The following is an 18,899-nucleotide window of genomic DNA, read 5'->3' on the forward strand; positions in this document are numbered from 1 at the left end:
CCCGCCGAGACCGGGAAGTCTGGGTCCTACGGAGGACCCGGCCTGTCGTTTTGGACACAGCCCTAGTTGATGTTATCATTTACCCAGAATGCTTTGCGTGTAAATAAAATGGCCCCATCCTTGTAATATATTTTTAAACTTTTAGTTTTAAAATGATCAAAACTGAAAATCCTTCAGTATTTTTACAGTCATTGTTTTACAATTAAAGTATATGTTTATTAAATAAAGTCTATACAACTAATCAGGAATCCCTTTTAAAAAGTTCAGCAAGACAACGTATATCTTCCAACTCGTTTCTGACCCCAAACACTAACAAAAACTAGGCTAACCCCGGCATCTCTTCCTCTTGGCCTTGCAGCACCCACATAATCCAGTTTGAATCAATTTATCTGCTCATTTCCAGGATGAGGACTTTACGTAACACCCAACACAAAACACTTGTGAGCAAAGCAAGAACATAAAAACCCCATCCATCGACCTGGTTACAAAACTTGAAAGAAAAAATGAAAAGGATGTCAAGTGATGCTTCTTTCTGTGATGCACGCTAACTGGAGCAAGTTTGAAGAGATTTGATTCACCTAAATGAGAGCCACTAATGCAAATCATATAACCCTTATATCAAGAAGAAGAGCTACAAAAACATGACTTTTCAGAAGGAATTTAAGAAACAAAAGAGGTTTCAAAAACCAAAAAAAGAAAGAAACGTTTTATTCCATTTCCTTTTGTACATTCCGGTACAGGAAATATACATTCTGTAAACCATTGAGAACTGCAACATGCGTGCAGATTTGCACATAAACTTGTCTGACTTCAGAGTAAGAAGATTGAAACCATTATTAGCTCGATGTGTGTGGAGCGGTAGCTGCCCAGAATTACTCAAAGCTTCTTACCTCAAGTCACACACCAATGACTAAGGTTGACAAAGCTCCGGTGATTCAAGCACTTTACCTTGCACAAACCAGCKCAGTTTTAGCAACACAAAATACAGAAAGCTGCAGGACATTCCAAATGTATTTACTAAGCCTATGATCATATTATTCTACCCTACATTTGTGCATTTATTTATTCAATRTGCAGGTTTTCCTTTAAGGCATGCAAATGTTTGAATGTAACAGATGTTGCTCTCTGCCCTGATTGGCCCTAAACTGCATACAACATTTAAAAAGAAAAGAAAAATGGACACTGCATAATACTGTAAACATGTAATGTTACATAACTGTCTATGCTGGTCATCCACATAACAGACAGATGTGGGCCAGATYTGGTGTCAGGRTGGCATTGCAAGTGGTTTGTCTACCAGATGTGAGCCAGGTCTGGCAATGATGGCATGATGGTTTTTAACATGGCATGCCACAGCTGGTTCGGTTGTGTTTGGTTTATGTGGTGCTGGTCCATGCATGGACCATCTGTGGCAAACCACTTCTGTGGCCATCAAAGGGCCATTATTCTTTACAGTTTCTGGGCCAAGTGCTTTGCTATGCGGTCATATCATAGAGCAAAGCTCTCATATAGTAAAAACGTTCAGGCCCAGTTCTGGCCCACGTATTACCTGAGCAGCAATGCTTGGCCCAGATATCACATAAAAATGATGGCCCTTTGGTGGCCTAGAAACTGTTTGCAACAGGTGGTCCATGCATGGGCCAGACCGGGCCCACATCTGGTTGACAATCCACTTTCCATGCCAGCAGTGCCAGCTTGACACCAGATCTGGTCCACTGGTCTGTTGTGTTGGAATTTCAGTGCTGGCCACCCACATAGCAGACAGGTGTGGGCCAGACCTGGTGTCAAGCTGGCACTGCTGGCATGGTGGCACTGTTTTTAAGACAGCATGCCACAAGTGGCCTGGATGGGGTCTGGTTTGTGTGATGCTGGCCCATGCATGGACTACCTCTGGTGAACTGCATTTGGGCCACCAAAAGACCACCTGTGCCAAGTTTTGCTTTGTAGGCACATTATAGAACAAAACTCCCACATAGCAAAATTGTTTTAACCCAGATCCCGCAAAGAATGACAGATTTTTGGTGGCCCAGATGCAGTTCGCCAGATGTGCTCCATGCATGGTCAGCACTATACGAACCAAACCTCGAATGGGCCATTTGTGGCAGCCATCTTAAAAACAGTGCRATTACTGCCAGACCTGACTCACATCTGGTTGACAAACCATTTGCCATGCCAGCAGTCAGCCAGCAGGGCCAGCTTGACTCCAGATCTGGTCCACACCTGTCTGCCATGTGAGTTGAAATGAATCAAACCATTCAGCCTGAATGAATAAAAAATACAAAGGAATAGATGGACAGTTTGGAAGGGAATTATTTTTGCTTCCTTGCTAAGCTAACCTTTATATACTTCAACAGATTTATGTTAGCATAGCACAAAAAAACAGAAACATCAGATGTGGCGCAGCGGTTGGGCAGTGAATTCAAAACCAGTAAGTCACAGGTTTGATTCCTCTCCGTGCCTACATCATGACATATCCATGAGGAAGACACTTATAACCTAACTGCTACATGGGTGTGCTAATAGCTGTCTGCTGCTACTAAAAACACCTTTTCACCAAAGTGAGACAAGCTGGCATCAAACAGCAGAGGAGCTGATAACTTTGTGAGAAACATAAATCACCCACTGGTGTAATCAACATCTGCAAAAATCTGAGTAGAGCTCAGTGTTGTTCAGTCATTCTAATCTCTTTCAAATGATATTCAAACTCCTCTCTGCTAAAAGCCTGTCAACTCATTTAGTGCAACAACCACTCRATACTCCTCTGCACTGCGCTTCATTCGAGAGTCGCTTTGAATAAAAGTGTCAGTGTCATGTAGCTCATTGAGCACACGCACACAGGGACATTCTGTCTGTGTTTCTGACTAACAATTGATTCCACTCACATGACGAGAAGATYGTGTTTGCAAAGGAAAATGAAGCAAGACTGGGCAGAAACACAGGATGCATCAGACGGACACAATAAACTGAATGGGGAAAAAAAATCAATTGATAGCTGAACTGTATCAATGTGTCAGAGTGCTTCTTGATGTCTTTCTGTTTTGCTAAGCTAACCAGCTGTTGTTCAAGCAAGAAAGCAAATTCTCATTTCCCTAAGCTGTTTGCAAGTTAAATCTTTGGGTGCAGGATTTTTGCCTTAGCCCTCTAGTATTTAGAGTACTTACACAATCATCTATGTGTTATTATGCTTGTGACAAGAAAATACCACATTAATGGTAACCAATTATTCTCCTTGCCTTTTATAACATTCGTTTTCCCTTTTATTCTTTAAGCTGCAGTGTGTTGCCCTGAAAGATGAGTTTCTTTTCTACGTCAGGTAAAAAAAAACCAGATCTATTGTGCTGCAAAACAAAAAGAGGATGCTCAGTGTGTGAACAAGTCGAGGAAAAAAGGTTTGAATGTTACAGACTTTTAGTTTTGTAAAAGGATTTTACTTGTTTGCCCTAAAACCTGCTTTCCTGTCCTAATAACTTTGGCTGGGTGGGGGTAGTTGTGTCATGTCTTCAAACAAATGCACAACAGTTATACAAAAACACATGCCTACATTGAGTCCATTAAGATATTTACCCAAAAAAGCAAGAGTTCTAAAACACATATAAGCAGCACAAATCGAGGCTAAGCTGCTTGATAGTGGAATATAATCTTCACAGCATATGGAAGAACAAAACTGCAAAACATTAAGGCAACATTCACAAAGACAAAATCCGATTTAAAAACAAAACGACCAGGCATCAGTTTTTCTGTTCACAGCATAAAGTAAGAGCGAAAGCAAAGCTGAGAAATGTTAAAGTGATAGAAAAGTCTTTCAGKGTTTTAGATACTGCATTTGGGAAACGTTAGTGAAAAGACAGCGAGGGTGCYTGCTCTCTGAGTCTTGGCAGAGTAGTTCCAACGTGGAAAAAAAGACAATAAAAAATGATCATAAAATACCGGAATGGAAGCTAACGTTGTTTGTCTCCTAGGCCCAGATTTCCTGGATGCTCCAGGGTTTGGTGAGGTTCTGGACCCAGAGTGCTGTGTCTACGTGAAACAGAACAATTTCACCAGAGCTTTCTCTACGCTGATGATGCAATGCCTCCTTTGACACAAAAAGCCTTAATATACTGCTGATTTAACCCTGAATGAGTAAGACTTTATAAAGAAACAAAAGTATTTTTTGAAAAATACACATTTATCATAATTTACATATAATTAAGAAAAAAATATCCTGTGAAGATAAGGCTTGCAGCAAAATAAAGAATAAATTCCAACCTTCAAACTTTAGGTTACAGCAGAAAGTATGAGAATAAAACGTGGAGAAGCATGATATCTAAGACGAAAGCTTGTGTACCTACCAGCTCAAGAAAGGTATTCTCCAGTGACTTATACTCAGGTGAGCTCTTGTTGAACAGGTCATCAGAAAACATCATGTTAGTGACCCTCAAGCTAAAGAACACCACCAACTCTTTGCTCCTGTCCACTGCCACCATCAGAGGGGTGCTGGCTTGTCTCATGGAAGGCGCAGCTGTGGATTCATACGGGCGCTCATCAGACTCCGAGGCGAACCCGCTGCCGCTCTCCTCTTCCTCCAGTGGCTCTGTGACCTCCGCCTCTGTCTCGCTCTGACTRGGCCCTGCTTCCTGCGCCGTGAGGGGAGTCACTCCGCTGTACCCTCTGCTCAGATCAGACCCATCTTCAGGAGCATGGTTTCTGTCCACGGGTGACGGCAGAGGCGCCACATCTGCTTCTGGTTCACCGCCCTGGGCCGAGTCCTTGGCGGGGGAAGGGGTGGAAACTGAAGGGACCATGACAGGTTTGTGTGGAACTGTGGGGGACGTAGATTCCAAAGGGTTGACGTTAACTTCAAATGGTGCATCAGTGGACACTTCATCAGACCGGGGGCCTGATGTCACCACAATGAAGTCTTCTAGATGTTCACCGCTGTCTGCGTTAGACAGTTCAGGCTCTAAAGCAGAACAGAACAAAAATTATATTAGAGATTAAAGTGTACAAAGATTTARAGATATATTATATTTAATCTATTTTAACGTTCACTCCACCATGGTAAACTCTTGATATTTTTACAGAGCAAGCAGTTAGGGTMGTTTGATARCACCAATTTCCTTTCCTTCCTTACAGAGTAAAACTCAGTCGGTAACAACAATACTGATCGATGTTCAGCACTTTGTTTCAGCTGTGGTTTGTGTTAAAGCACTTTATAAATAAAGTTTGATGAAGATGATGCTCCAATATGGATACTTGGTGCAAATACACAAAATAGTGCAAAGTAGTTCCCACAACCGTACATGGTTTATAGAAGATTTCAACAATTTAGTTACTTTCCATTGTGTTCCTGTTATTAATATAGAATATCTGAAATAACTAAAGTATCAAAGTATTGATATTTTGATTTCTGTCTTGATTCTAGAGCATAAAGTTCTGGTATCGGTGGAATTGATATTTTAGTATTGATCTGTACATCACTACAACCAGTCATTTGCTCTCTTTACCAGAGCTGATCCCACTTTCCATTTAAAATATTGGCACAGTTACATTTAAGTTTAAAATCACAGCCACAGCACAAGAAGAGCCAGAAGTCCAATTAAAAGAAACAAGAATTTAAAAATATAATCGTAAGATTAAGATATAAAGCATTAGTAACTTGAGTCATGATGCAACTGGTTTGGTCAAACTCTCAACCTTGAAACAAAGAAAATAGCCTCCACTCTCAAAAATCTAACAATTTCTAACTGTAAAATAATTTTTGTATGGTATTCTCTGCTAATGCAATCATGATTCAGAGCTGTAGAGATTTTTGTTGCAGAAATACTTCATGCATGAGATGTCACTTGAAAACTTCACGTGTGACGACTCCTGTCTTTTGTTGCTCAGGTGAAGTGTGTGTGGCAGTCCAGTTATATGGTTTTATTCTGCTTTGGCTTGTTTTGGGTTTTTACTTTTTTAATTCTTTAATTTAGTTCATTTTCTTTTTACTTAAAACTTTACTTATTTCAATAAAAACACACATAAACCCGCTTTGAAATTGGTATGTCTCTTTTTGTCATGACCTCACATGGTGGGTCATGACAAATGGGGGCTCATTAGGGATTAACATCAACCCAAGGAAAGACAGGAGTCATCACATATGCTACAACTTTTTTTAAAAATTGACATAATTTAATGTGTTTGCACAAGTTAAACAAGATTGTTGCATATTTAACATGTTATTTATCGTCTGAGCTAACAGTGAAAAAGATGGAAATATGTGTGATTTATTGCACTTTAAGGATGTGGTTAGGAAATTTAAAATATACATAAGCCTGACACCTATGTGCTCATGTCCATCAATATTTCCCATAGTATGGTAATTACAAAAAGTAGCATGCTCATTTGTCTATTTTAGAGTACTTAAAATGATTTAATTAAATTAGTACTGCTCTTGGTGCAACACAAATTTTTATTTTCACACTAAATACGTCTTGCAGTTGTTATTGGCAGCCCTTGAACTAAAAACTAAGTTCTTCATGTTTAACCAAGTTTCTCCTCTCYGCTCAGCATGAGTTTGTAATGACTCCACCAACAGCCAGTTTGCTGCTTGTTAATAAGTTTTAACGTGAAGCGTGGCTTCGGCAGTGAGAGTGTGCAAGATGAGACCAAGTCTAATTGTGCTTCCACTTCTATTTCCTGAGTAAAATGAGTTTTCCTTCTGCACACTGCAACTATGTCTGATTATGGATTGAGTTTCATGTGACACCTGCAGTCGAGCAAAATGAATTTCCGAGATCCAGTTGCACTCATAGTTTGAGTCAATATTAAAAAGGATGGGAAATCATTAATGTAATCACTTAGTTGTAATTATTACCTCCGCTAAGGGGGGGGAGGTAATGTTTTTGGTCGCGTATGTCTGTCTGTTGTTCTGTCTGTGGACAAAATTACTCAAAAACTTGTGGACGGATTGTCATGACATTTTTACCACATGTGGGTACTGACCCAAGGAACACACCATTAAATTTTGGTGATGTTCTCGATCACAATGCGGATACAGGATTTTTTTTCTTTTAATTCGAGCGAATCAGCCAGGCTACACAGTATCATTACGTCAGACACATGCCTGTAGGAAACAGGAAGTACAAGTCATAAACTCACTGGGATTACACATCCCAGGATGTCTACTATCAGGAAAGTTGTGATTATTCTGTTATCAACTACTTCTGGCGATGTTACTGTCTGGAGACGTGGAAAAAGAAATGCGATTCTCTTCATGTTACGAGAATAACAGAAGACACCAACAGCAGGAGGAGGGTCCTGCTGCAGCCCAGCTGAACCTGCACTGTCCGGAAGAGCTGATCCACCATGCCAGGTAACCCCTCCATATAAGAACTTTATTGTGTGATTGGTAAGAAGTTCCTTGGAGCGCTCAGACGCTGTATTTTGCTTCAATCACTCGCTTCAAAAAAAAGACTTGCTTCATGAGCGATTGTACCAGAAAGCAGCAGTTTTTAAAGACAGTCAAACCATTAGAAACTCATAAAATGGGATAAAACAGATGTTTTACTTTGTGGAATGTGACTGATGAAAACTTAGGAGCTTAATCCGAGACCAATTTCACGATGAATAACATCGGGTGACAAGTCTGACTTTATTTTCCACATTGSACTCCATCGGGAAGAAATCCCGTGCAGCCTGCTTAAATGTTCGCTACGTCAGAATTTATTCGGCAAATGTGTTTCCATCTCTGCTTTTGCACATTAACTCTATTGCAGGATGGGGGAAATCGGCCTTGGCGGAGGTTTGCCTTCTCTGAGTACTTCTAGTTCCCAATACAACTCTATCTAGAAGTACTTTTGAAGTCCCCGTAGAGTCTTTGAAATAATGAAGTACGAATGCAATGATAACAGAACTGAGGTATTAGTATATCTCAATTCTTTGATGTTTTTGTGCCCAATTCAGGAATTCTCTTTGATTTTTACTTGAGTTCCTCCTGCAGCAGCTCCTCCTCAGTCCACGGCCCCACCATTAACCCAATCAAGCCACAGAAACCACATAAGTGTGGCTCAGGTTCTCATTTCCAAATGTCCTCCCTGCCATCCATCAGTAGCTCTAAATGGAGTCCACACCGCAGTCTACTGTTTGATTAATCGATAAAGCTTTAAATTTTTAAACTTGGCTCTCCTTGACATCCTACAGGGCTTCACCCCCTCCCCCCACCCCCACCCCTCTCAGCTGCTCCTCAGATGCAACCTCACCTTCATCGCTGGGTTCAGTTATCTCCTCCATCGCTGTCTCCTCTTCCTTCTCCGATTCTGTTGTTTTTGTGGACTCYTCTTCTGCAGCTGCCATTAAAGGAGTCTCGGCAGCGGRGGCCCCGGGGYGGGTGTTGGGCTTTAAAGGCACGAAGGAGTGCGTTTCTGGTTTGACAGTGAATGGAGCTTCCAGCCAGTTTTTTATGTCCGCCACGGTGGGGGATAAACTTTGGGTGGGGGTGTCGACACCCTCTGGTGCACCCTCCTCAGCAGGGCTCATTTCATGCCCTGCCACTGGATAAACTGTGGTTACTGTTAAAAAAAATGGTTTAAAACGCCAATACTTCCTCAAAATTCCCCTTTTAGCATTGACGTGTAACTTTATGCTTACCAGCCTCAAAGCTGAGGGTCTGTATGTCCATCAGGAGAGTCGGCTCCTGCTTTAAGGCCGTCGCAATGATGTGCTTCAGTTTCGGAGCATTCACGTCCTGGTTTGCTTCTGCCTCAACCTCCTCCACAAACCCCTCAGGGTCATCGTTGAGTTGCGTTTCCCCGTTAAAGACCACGGCGCAACGCATGGACACGTCRTCGGATCTGATCGGCAGCAAAAATCATGTCAGAAAAATACATCACAGCAAAAAACAATCAAACAAAAAAACCTCATGAGATGTTTACTCTAAAAGAGGTGAGGGATGTGAATTAAATCAACATGGTTTCCAGAGGTTCTTTCTTTTTATCTCACCGAAACTGTCACCACAAAGCTCGACTGAAGCCTACATGCTCAAACCTTTTCAACCCACCGAAATCCCAGAACACGGATTTCTTTGAATCCTGGGACTTTTTCAAAGACGTGCAGCATCTGTGGAGGGAAGGAAAAAAGGTTAGAATTTGAAAATATACATGAACTTGTAAGATATGTATTTATTTACATTGATTTTTTTGTTTTATTAATTTTTTTATGTATTACATTTGGACAAAAAAACAAGGTATTTTTTCTCCCSTCTGCAGTGTGGTTGCAGTGAAGCATGGCGGTGGCAGTATTATGCTGTGGGGTTGTGTTTTATTTTAGTGAAAGGGTTTTAGTGAGGGTTAATATGCTAAATAAAACTTGGCTGAGAGGTTTTCCCCACAAATGCATCTTAACTCTGAGCACAAAGCTGAGAAGATCCAGGAAAACAAGAACTTTGGCCTAAACTCAGCTGAACATCCCTGAAGAAACCTGCAAATGTCCTCCTCCACTTCAATAAGGAGGGCTTGAGTTGAGCTGCAGAGTCATGGGGCAGAAACTGACTGAACAGGTTCGGGTGCAGGAGCAGAACCGTTTCCTGCCGGTGTTGGCAGCAGTTTGTGCTCACCTTGCCCCTGAGCTCTTTGGTGATGTCATCATACTGCGACGCGGCGGGGTCGCTGAGCAGCTCGCTGTACGTCGGGTCTCTGATGGTGATGCTGAACTCGACGATGTACTCCTCAGAGTTCTCTTTGATCACGTTGGGATCTTCTTTAACCTGACAAACAAAAAAATACATTACAACAGATTTTAGCTGGCAGTGAAAAATTAAACAAATATTTTGTAAAACAACATTTCAGCTCTGATGCTTCTCGTACCCCTTCAGTTGGAATCACAGGCGGGATCCAGGTGCCTGAGATTAAAATAAATAAATAAATACAACTGTTCAGTAAAAATYTAAAGCTGATTTATTAAAACCATTTAATTCACTGAACAAAARTGGAACTTACATTCACTGCCTGGCTTTTGAGTGGCAGCTGCAAAACTAGAAAAAMGGAGAAAACTGTTAATTTTTAAATGCCTAGTCTTTAGAAATGATTCTGAACTGTTAAAGATTTTAAAGCATCTGTGAGGTTTTTTTAAATACTCATGTTCAGACRGGAGACATTTTGCTAACAGACACAGGTGGCTCCAGATCAATGAGGGCTTTGAATATGTGTTGAGTATCACTCTCAGCTACMTCTTATTTTCCTTTCGGCTTTTCCCTTTTAGGGGTCGCCACAGRGAATCATCTGTTTCCAAGTAACCCTATCTTCTGCATCTTCTTCTCTCACACCAACCACCTTCATGTCCTCTTTCACTCCATCCATAAATCTCCTCTTTGGTCTTCCTMTAGGTCTCCTGCCTGGCAGTTCCATCCTCAGCATCCTTCTGCCTACGTATTCACCATCGTCTGTACATGTCCAAACCATCTCAGTCTGGCTTCTGGGATTTTATCTCCAACACAACTGACATAGGCTGTTCTTCTGATGCATTCTTTCCTGATCTTATCCATCCTRGTCACTCCCAAAGAGAACCTCAACATCTTCATCTCTGCAACCTCCAGCTCTGCCTCCTGTCTCTTTGTCATTGCCACTGTTCTCTAAACCAAACAGAATTGCTGGTCTCACTGCCGTCTTGCACACCTTCCCCTTCATTCTTGCTGATACGCTTTTATCACACATCACACCTGAAACGTTTCTCCACCCATTCCAACCWGCTTGGACACGTTTCTTCACTTCCTTACCACACTCGCCATTGCTCTGGACTGTTGACCCTTAATAAATCCTTCACCTTCTTTATCTCTGTTCCCTGTAACCTCATGCCTCCATTTGGATCCCTCTCATTCACACACATGTATTCAGTTTTGCTACGGCTAAACTTCATTCACCCTCCTTTCCAGGGCAAACTTCCATCTGTCAAGATTTTCCTCCACCTGTTCTCTGCTCTCCCCACAGATCACAACAGTGCTGGCTCTAGCCATTTTGGTGCCCTAGGTGAGTTGAAGCGCACCCCCCCCCCACCACCACCACCACCACCAAACTATGTCCCACCCACCCCAATTTGAACCCCCTAAAAACAAGTTTGACAGTGTAAGGTACTATGGTAAGCTTAGATTTATTTGCTCCCCCCACTCCGCCCCCGGGTGCGAGTTGTGTGGATTTTTTGCAAAATTTGCAGTTTTTTGAGGCGTTTTATACATGTAAATGTCCGAAGAGGTTGACATGTATGGGACAACAAAATACAGACTTGTTGTTATTGAGTTTGTCAACATGAACTGCTACCTGAGAGGCACTACTAGCCCCTCCCCTGTCAAAGTGTCAGAGCAGGACGAGTGCAACATCAATCAAATGAGAGAGCGGGTGGGGGCGTTTCCTGCATTTGGGGGGGGTGGTGTTTTATGGGTAGAGTTGTTTATTTTTCCTGTAACACTTCATTATAGTTTTTTAAGACAAAGCTAATTGAAAGGGGCGCTGAGCAGAGTTACAACCAGGGATTACAAATTATTACATTTTTTTCTTCTGCAGTTCGGCACCCCCTCCAGCAGATGGTGCTCTAGGCGACCGCCTAGTTCACCTATGCCAAGAGCCGGCTCTGGATCACAATGTCATCTGCAAACATCATAGTCCATGGGGATTCCTGTCTAACCTCATCTGTCAATCTGTCCATCACCACAGCAAACAAGAACGGACTCAGAGCTGATCATTGGTAGAGTCCTACTTCCACCTTAAACTCCTCTGTCACTCCRACAGCACACCTCACCACAGTCTTACTTCTCTCATACATGTCCTGCAACACTCTCACATACTTCTCTGCTACTCCAGACTTCCTCATGCAGAACCATAGCTCTTCTCTTGGAACCCTGTCATATGCTTTCTCTAAGTCTATAAAAACACAATGCAGCTCCCTCTGACATTCTTTGTATTTCTCTATCAACATCCGCAAAGCAAAGCATCACTCTCAGCTACTACCACACCAAATATTAGCTTGATATCTGTGACATCGGCTGAGTTTAGTATTGTGTTGTGTAAAGCTATGGCAGCCATCTTAAACGGGACTCCCTCTAAAAGTTATTCAGCAGGAAATYTTTGGCCAGGGAGTTTTAACCAAATCAGTGTTTTTGCTTCATGAGAAATGTTACTGATAAATGAGCACCTACCCATCACTTTCAGGCTTCTCTGCCACTACCTGGGGGGGGGGAAGCAACATTTTATCACATGTCCAAAAACTACTGTATACACGGCATGAATTTGTTGATGGGAGTTTATGTCTCTCACTCTGGCCACCATGTCCAGGTGCTCCTGAGAGCTGCTGAAGTTTTGGGCCAGGTCATCCATGCAGAGGTTCTGGTGCTGGCAGGTGTACACCCAGGCCCTGTACTCCTCCGGGTTCGGGACTCTGTCCAGAAAGATCCGAAATGCTTCCCAGATGGCCTCCTGACAAACTGAGGATAAATGATAGGAAAAAAGGTTGTTTCAAAAATTCCTTCATTCGTTCATTCATTCATTTTCTTTAGCAGTTTTTTTCCTGTCATAAACAGGGTTGGTTGTTTTAAAATAATATAAAAGTGCATAAATGATGGAAACAAGTGTGAAGAAATCGTCACAGATGTTGCCATGAATCAGAGACAATAATTGCTTTTTATCTCCCCCACAGAGAACATTTAAATTGCTGCATTTGATAAAAATCACTCATTAGCGTGTTAGCTCAAAATATATTTTCATTGCGAGATGCACAAAACCACTTGTTTCCTAAATGTCAGCCAATATATTTCATGACAATTTTTGGTGGTCGGGGGAATATTAGAAGCATGAAAGCAAATAAAACCCCCACGTTCCATCTGCCTCCCCGGGTGAAATGAGTGCCGGATTGTCCAATATCCAGATGCCTGTGGGAAATTTAAATTCTCTGACAAAAGCCATTACCGAAGCGACGCTATTACCTCCAATACGCCAATTTAATCGGCCTCATTTGGAAATGTTCCATGGATCACTTGGATAAGAAACCTTTTGTAAGATGACAAAGTGATTTAAGCATAAAGGAGTAACAATTATCCATCTCAAACAGCTTTAGGGGCATGACACAGGCGTTTTAGAATAATACTTAAAGACGCAGATCTGAAAAGTGCAGAAATCATGAAAGGATGTTTAATCTGCGTGTACCTCTGAGTTTGTAATAGGCTCGGTGGCTGCCAATCACTGCCTTCGCCGTGTCCTGGGGGCACACTTTGACCCCCGTAGAAAAAAGCGTTGACCTCTTGACCCGACGGCCATCCTGCTCCGCTCCCACGTTGGTCCCATGTCCGACGGGACGGGACGCCTCCAGAAAGTGTCTGTACTTTACATCCCTGAGTCCAGAAAAACCGTAGCTGTGAAGATCTATAAGCGTGAAATAAAATGAAATTTAAAAAAAATAATAAAGATTTAAGTTGGGACATTTTAACAAACACATCCACTGATTAAAGACTCTCTCTTATTGGTATTTTTTTTGTGTGCTGTCGTGTTCGTGTCAGCGTTGTTTTTATGGATGATGGGGATAATTACCAGCCGAACACAAAGCCAGATTTGCACAGCGTGCACTAAATGATCTGTAGTTAGGGACACACTGTGCATAAATTTGGGAAATTGTTTTCTGTTAAACTGTCATTCGTTTCTCCCTCATCTGTAGCCTGAACAGGTTCGCAAGCATTCCTTCCATCGCTCATAAAAACTCACTTTATGGAGCATTAGATTTTGTTTCGTTGTAAATTAGCTATTTCTCATCACCTGCAGCCATGAAAGGCAGGGAATTATGTGTTTGTCTGTTAGCAAAATATTTCATAAACCCCTGGATAGATTTTGTTGAAAATTCCAGAAACATCTAAATAATGAAAAATGGCCGCCACAGCTAATCAACCTTAGCAAACAAGAAATTGTGGGTTTTTTTGTTMMTTTTTTTTTACAAATAATGAGCTAAAAAAAAWTTTACAAATAATGCGCTATAATTTAGCATGGTAGTAGCTGAGAGTCATTCACAACGTACTCTAAAACACTTAAGAAAATGCGTGAGTTTTTTTTCTAAACCTTTACATTAACTGGAGTCAACACTAATTGTCTGTTAGTGAAATTATTCAAAACCAGTGAATGATTTTAAGTAAAACTCTCAGAAACTAACCACTGGACGTTTCTCTACAACTGATTAACATTTGGAGTTGACTTGATCCAAGATGGCCGTTACAGTTAATCAAATACAGCAAGCACATAAATGGCAACAAGTCAGTTGATGTTACATATACTGGAAAATAATTTCATGCGGTTGTAGCTGAGGAGGTTTTTATTTTACCAAGTATGATGTTAATCTAGAACACCATACTGTATTTCTGTTTTGGTCTCCCCTTGTGATGTGTCTATTTTCAATGTTCTCCTCAGTGTTGCTCCTTAGCTCCTCCCATGCACACCTGATCCTCATGTCTCTTCCCAGGTGTTCTCTATCAACTCCTTGTTTCCTCAGATATACAGTATTCTGTCTTGTCTTCACTTCCTGTCAGTTCATCGTGTGTCCTGTCTGGTRGGTCCTCCATGCACCTCAGTGTCTTAAAATGAGTTTTCTGCTGCCCCATCAGCATTTTGATTTTGTAAATAAATATTTAGGGTTTTTTTTATTCCTGAGTTTTGCCTGCTCCCTGGGTCAAATCTACACGCAACCTGACAAAACATGTTTATACTCTCAACATGTCCGTTTTTGATGATGTTTACCTCACTTCTGCTTTTTTTTTTACGTCAATGAGGATGTTCTGTTCTGTATCAAATGTTGTTATAATAGCACAGTAATTACATTATTTCTGCTCACTTGTTGTTGTTTTTCTAATCCGGAAGTACTGTTTGTTATTTGGGTTCAGTGACCGCCGGTSTGTGTTTTGGGGATCAGAAATCTGAGCTTTATGTCTTAAGAAGTCCCACAAGATTTGCCAGCTGGCATCACAATAAGAGCCTTTTCTTCTGAAATAGATTTCTTCAGCAGAGTGACAAACAGATTTTGGAGCAGCACTCCAGCTTTTTTAAGGGTCTAACATTATGTCCCAAAATAACCTCACAAGTGGACAATTATAGGGCTCTGAAAGTTTGGCCAGTCCTTAACTTGTGTGTAGCATCTTCTAAAAACAAAGGAGACAAACAACCACACTCAGAGACAGTTTAATGTTACCATCCAATCTAACATGAATGTTTGGGTGTGTGGAAGAAATCTTTGGCTGCACTGTCTTGATTATTTTAACAAAAGTCCCTGCTATGGCATGTAAACACTTCATCCAAAGTTAAATTACTGTGTTATAATAATAGCATTTGACACAGAACCTAGAAATAAAGATTTATTTTCAGTAGAAAACAATTGTGTACCACCCAGAAGGGATGATTGTGATTATTATAATAAAGAAAAAAAATCCAAACCTAACATAATCAAAAAATGAGAAAAACGAATTTATTAACTTTTTCACATTAACACGTTCTGTATAATTAATTGTTTTGTTTTGTTTTTACCACAGTTTATTTTTTTGTATTTGATATTCAACATACAAACTATTATTTTAAATATGTTCAATATTCTAAAATATGCATGAAACGATGGTGGTCTCAGTCCCTTTGCATTTAGATTAGCTCACATCCACATGTTAGTCTGAGATGCTAAGAAACTTAATCAATGTTTGTCAAATTCTAATTAGAACAAAATCTCCAACTTGTTTGGTCAAAAATATGTTACGTTTCTACATGTTTCTTAAACCCATCATCTGTTCTTCCATGGCTGCAGTTGTGGCCCTAAATACGTGTTGTTCCTGTAAGATACTTGAGAAGTCATCATAGATCTGATGGTGCTTTGGGTCTGTTACARATAAATAACTTGTCTGAACCAAAACTGGAAACTAGTATTCATTACACAGCAGGTAAATGTGGGGTATTTCAACATGAACCAAAGTTCCTAACCAGTTGTGTTTAGTTTCAGATCGAACTAAGAGGCTTCTTGATGCCTAAACCCAAGGAAAACTGCAACTTTAATGGCAAAGCATGATAGAAATTCAAAGGAAAGAGATAYCAAGAAAGTATAAGTAAGAAAAAAACTCTTAAATCCACTGTATTCCTGCTGCCATCATTATTAGGACGACCTGAAAAACCTCAGCATTTCAAAAAAAAAAGTTTCTTCTTTCAGCTGTTTCCTCTWCAGGGGTCTCCCCCATCCCACTCTGTCCTCACTCCATGTTCTCTCTAACTGCGTCCACGTCTCCTCGTTGTCTTCTTCCTGGCAGCTGCATCTCTAACATCTTTCTGCCAGTATAACCACTGTCCCTCCTCCGAACATGTCCAAGACGTCTCAGTCTGACCTCTGTAACTTTATCTCCCAGTGGTTCGACCTGCGCTGCACCTCTGATGATCTCATTCCTTATTATTAACCTTTATTTAATCAGGCAAATCCCATTGAGATCYCAGATCCCTTTCTGGGCCTGAAGGCAGCCTGTCGAGCATGTTTCTGGTCTGTGGGAGGAAACTTGAGTACCCAAGAAAAAAAACGTGGATACATAAAGAGAACATGGAAACTTCACACGGAAAGACATCCAGCCCAAATTGGGGATTGAACCCGGGATCTATGGGGTTCCATTTATTTCAAAAATAAGTAGAAGTTGTGCAGATGTTGTTGGTCTATGTGCAGATGTTGTTGGTCTATGCTGTTGCTATGTGTCTTTGGCTGATGTCTAACATCTGCACATGTTACTTCTACTTATTTTTGAAACAAACAGAACCCAATAGGACCTTCCTGCTGTGAGGCATCAGTGCTAACCCCTGAGCCGTCGTGCTGCTAATCTTATCCATCCTCCACACTCCCAAGGAGAACCTCAACATCTTCAGCTCTGCATGTTCCAGTTCTGTCTTTTTGTCAGTGCCACTGTCTCAGTGAGCCCAGCTYGTCTACTTGTTGATATACCAAAAAGCTGCCAAGAAATGTGGCGACTAATGTGCAAATTCATCCGATTTATATCCTGAAACTGATTTATAACTTWAGCGTCCCACCAGAGCTTTTGAACGGTTTGCCACTCTCTCTCTGTCACACACATGCACAGGCATGGGGGTGGGGGTGGGGGGTGGGGAATGGGCATTAATGCCAAAAGCAAAAAAAAAAAAAGGGGGGGGGGGGGGGCTCACAAGAGAATTACAAGCCAGAAAAGATTAGCGTCCTGCAACACTGAGAACAGAATGGCTTTTGTTTCCTTTAGGATAATGAGCTCCCCCGGACACATCTCACTGAACAACACGGCGCACACTCAAATATCAGCACGGCTAAAAAAATAAATAAATAAAATAAAAATATGTTCCTTTCCCCTCCGACTGACCACATTTTATATGTCATGGCCGGTTTAATTTACAGTGAATGTTCACGACCTTAAAAATCGATTGCTGGCTGTTTGGCATTTGCTTGACGTGTAAAAATCAAACATCTCTCTGCGGCTGAGCTGGCATTTTAGAAATGTGCTATTTGCTTTCTTTTTTTTTTTTTTGGAATTTACTGACAAAAACACAGCTGAACTTGTAAAGAGAACTTTTTTTTAATACCATGACTTGAATCTGCTGTTTGGAGACAAACGAACAAACAAAATAATAAAAATAATAATAATAATAATAATAAAATAAACTCAATTTAAAGTTCATTGAATCTCCCACTCACCTTTGATTTGACTTGCTTGGAGAGTGAACAGACAGAAAGTGAGAAGTACTCCTGATTTTAAAAGCATGATGGGCTGATTTATGTGCCTTTCAGCTCCAGAGTAATCATTTGTAAAGAGAAAGTTGCAAACAACAATAAAATCCAGAATCTTCTTAGCTCAAGTCCATTAGGAGAATTTGCTGAGGCGTCTCCACTGATGGCGAGGCGACAAACGCAGCCGTCCGGCTCACTCCTATCAGTTGTGCTCTGATTCGGTTGTCCCACTTGTTTGTCGTTGGATCCTTGTGCTGAAGAGAGGTGACCGCATGGGTGCATGGACAGTGGACAGTGGACAGATCAAGGTGAGGGCTTCGGGATCCGGATTGAAACTCAGACCTGGAGTCTCCTGCTCTCTATGTGTGACTACAGAGAGGAGGTTAAAAAAGCAGGCTCTGTTTTGAGTCTAATCTCTTTACCCTCTTCTTGCTGCTTTGTAATCCCAGCGAGGCCCACGTGGCCTCATCCTGTTAGTCACCTTCTGGACCCTCATCTGTCCGGTCAACAAAGTTGGGGATCTGCCAGTTTCCTCACAACTGAAAAGGCTTGATCATTGGTTCTTTMTRTCTTTTTTTTTTTTTTATTCCCGTTGATCAGCTAACTCTGTGTGCCAGTAAATATATTAATACTGTTCGTCATCAAGTGAGGTCAGGAGTTCAGTTTAGTTCGGTAATTAGCAACTTACTTAAAATGTTTCTGGTTAAACAGGAGTTTGTTTAGGGAAGGATTTGTAGTTTTCCCCAGCAGTGTGAGGTRTGAACGCCTGGCAGGTCTGCAGGGATTTTGATGCTTTGCTCAAACTTCAAACAAGACACACGTTTGGCACTTTTCCTCAAACATCATTTACAGAACTGTCAGCTGAAGATCATTGTTCCGTTGCTGTGGGTTCAGTTTTAGGCCTCGTTTACCTTTACTTTTGTGAACTTGTCTCTCTCTTTGTAAATCGCTTGTATGCTTTAAAGCAGTGGTTCCCAAACTTTTTATCTTCTGACCCACAAAATATTCATGGCAAAAACTTGTGACCCCAAATATTACTGGTCTGAGTACACGAACTTTGTTAATAACCCTAAAAACACAGGCTTTTTGACAATCTAAACAGCTTGTACACAAATACAAATACTTATTTATACTTTTTTGTGTGTTTTTGTAATAGGTACAGGGAAAATATTACATTAGCAATTATTTTGTTA

The 18,899-nt window shown here is 41.1% G+C and overlaps 1 protein-coding gene across 5 annotated transcripts in view; it reads right to left on the reverse strand.

The window, feature by feature from the left end:
* impg1b (interphotoreceptor matrix proteoglycan 1b) overlaps positions 1–18,336 on the reverse strand; it is a 27,641-nt gene extending 9,305 nt beyond the window's left edge. For 2 of the 5 annotated variants that reach the window (XR_001310729.1, XM_014014715.1), the window contains exons 1-12: positions 17,674–18,335; positions 13,149–13,364; positions 12,264–12,430; positions 12,146–12,174; positions 9,957–9,991; positions 9,825–9,859; positions 9,575–9,724; positions 9,020–9,078; positions 8,611–8,813; positions 8,223–8,531; positions 4,332–4,942; positions 3,928–4,017 (exon numbers count right to left, since the gene is read on the reverse strand). Coding sequence is in view for 4 of the 5 variants with exons in the window: in XM_014014715.1 (XP_013870169.1) it covers positions 3,928–4,017; positions 4,332–4,942; positions 8,223–8,531; positions 8,611–8,813; positions 9,020–9,078; positions 9,575–9,724; positions 9,825–9,859; positions 9,957–9,991; positions 12,146–12,174; positions 12,264–12,430; positions 13,149–13,364; positions 17,674–17,740 (1,971 nt within the window). In the remaining variant the exon portion in view is untranslated. Of the gene's footprint in view, positions 1–3,927; positions 4,018–4,331; positions 4,943–8,222; positions 8,532–8,610; positions 8,814–9,019; positions 9,079–9,574; positions 9,725–9,824; positions 9,860–9,956; positions 9,992–12,145; positions 12,175–12,263; positions 12,431–13,148; positions 13,365–17,673 lie in introns of all 5 variants that reach the window. The other 3 variants (XM_014014698.1, XM_014014691.1, XM_014014706.1) reach the window with 3 other exon arrangements.
* Between the last annotated feature and the right edge of the window lie 563 nt (positions 18,337–18,899).

This window comes from Austrofundulus limnaeus, unplaced genomic scaffold (genome assembly GCF_001266775.1).
Source record: "Austrofundulus limnaeus strain Quisiro unplaced genomic scaffold, Austrofundulus_limnaeus-1.0 Scaffold2, whole genome shotgun sequence".
Classification (NCBI taxonomy): Eukaryota; Metazoa; Chordata; class Actinopteri; order Cyprinodontiformes; family Rivulidae; genus Austrofundulus; species Austrofundulus limnaeus.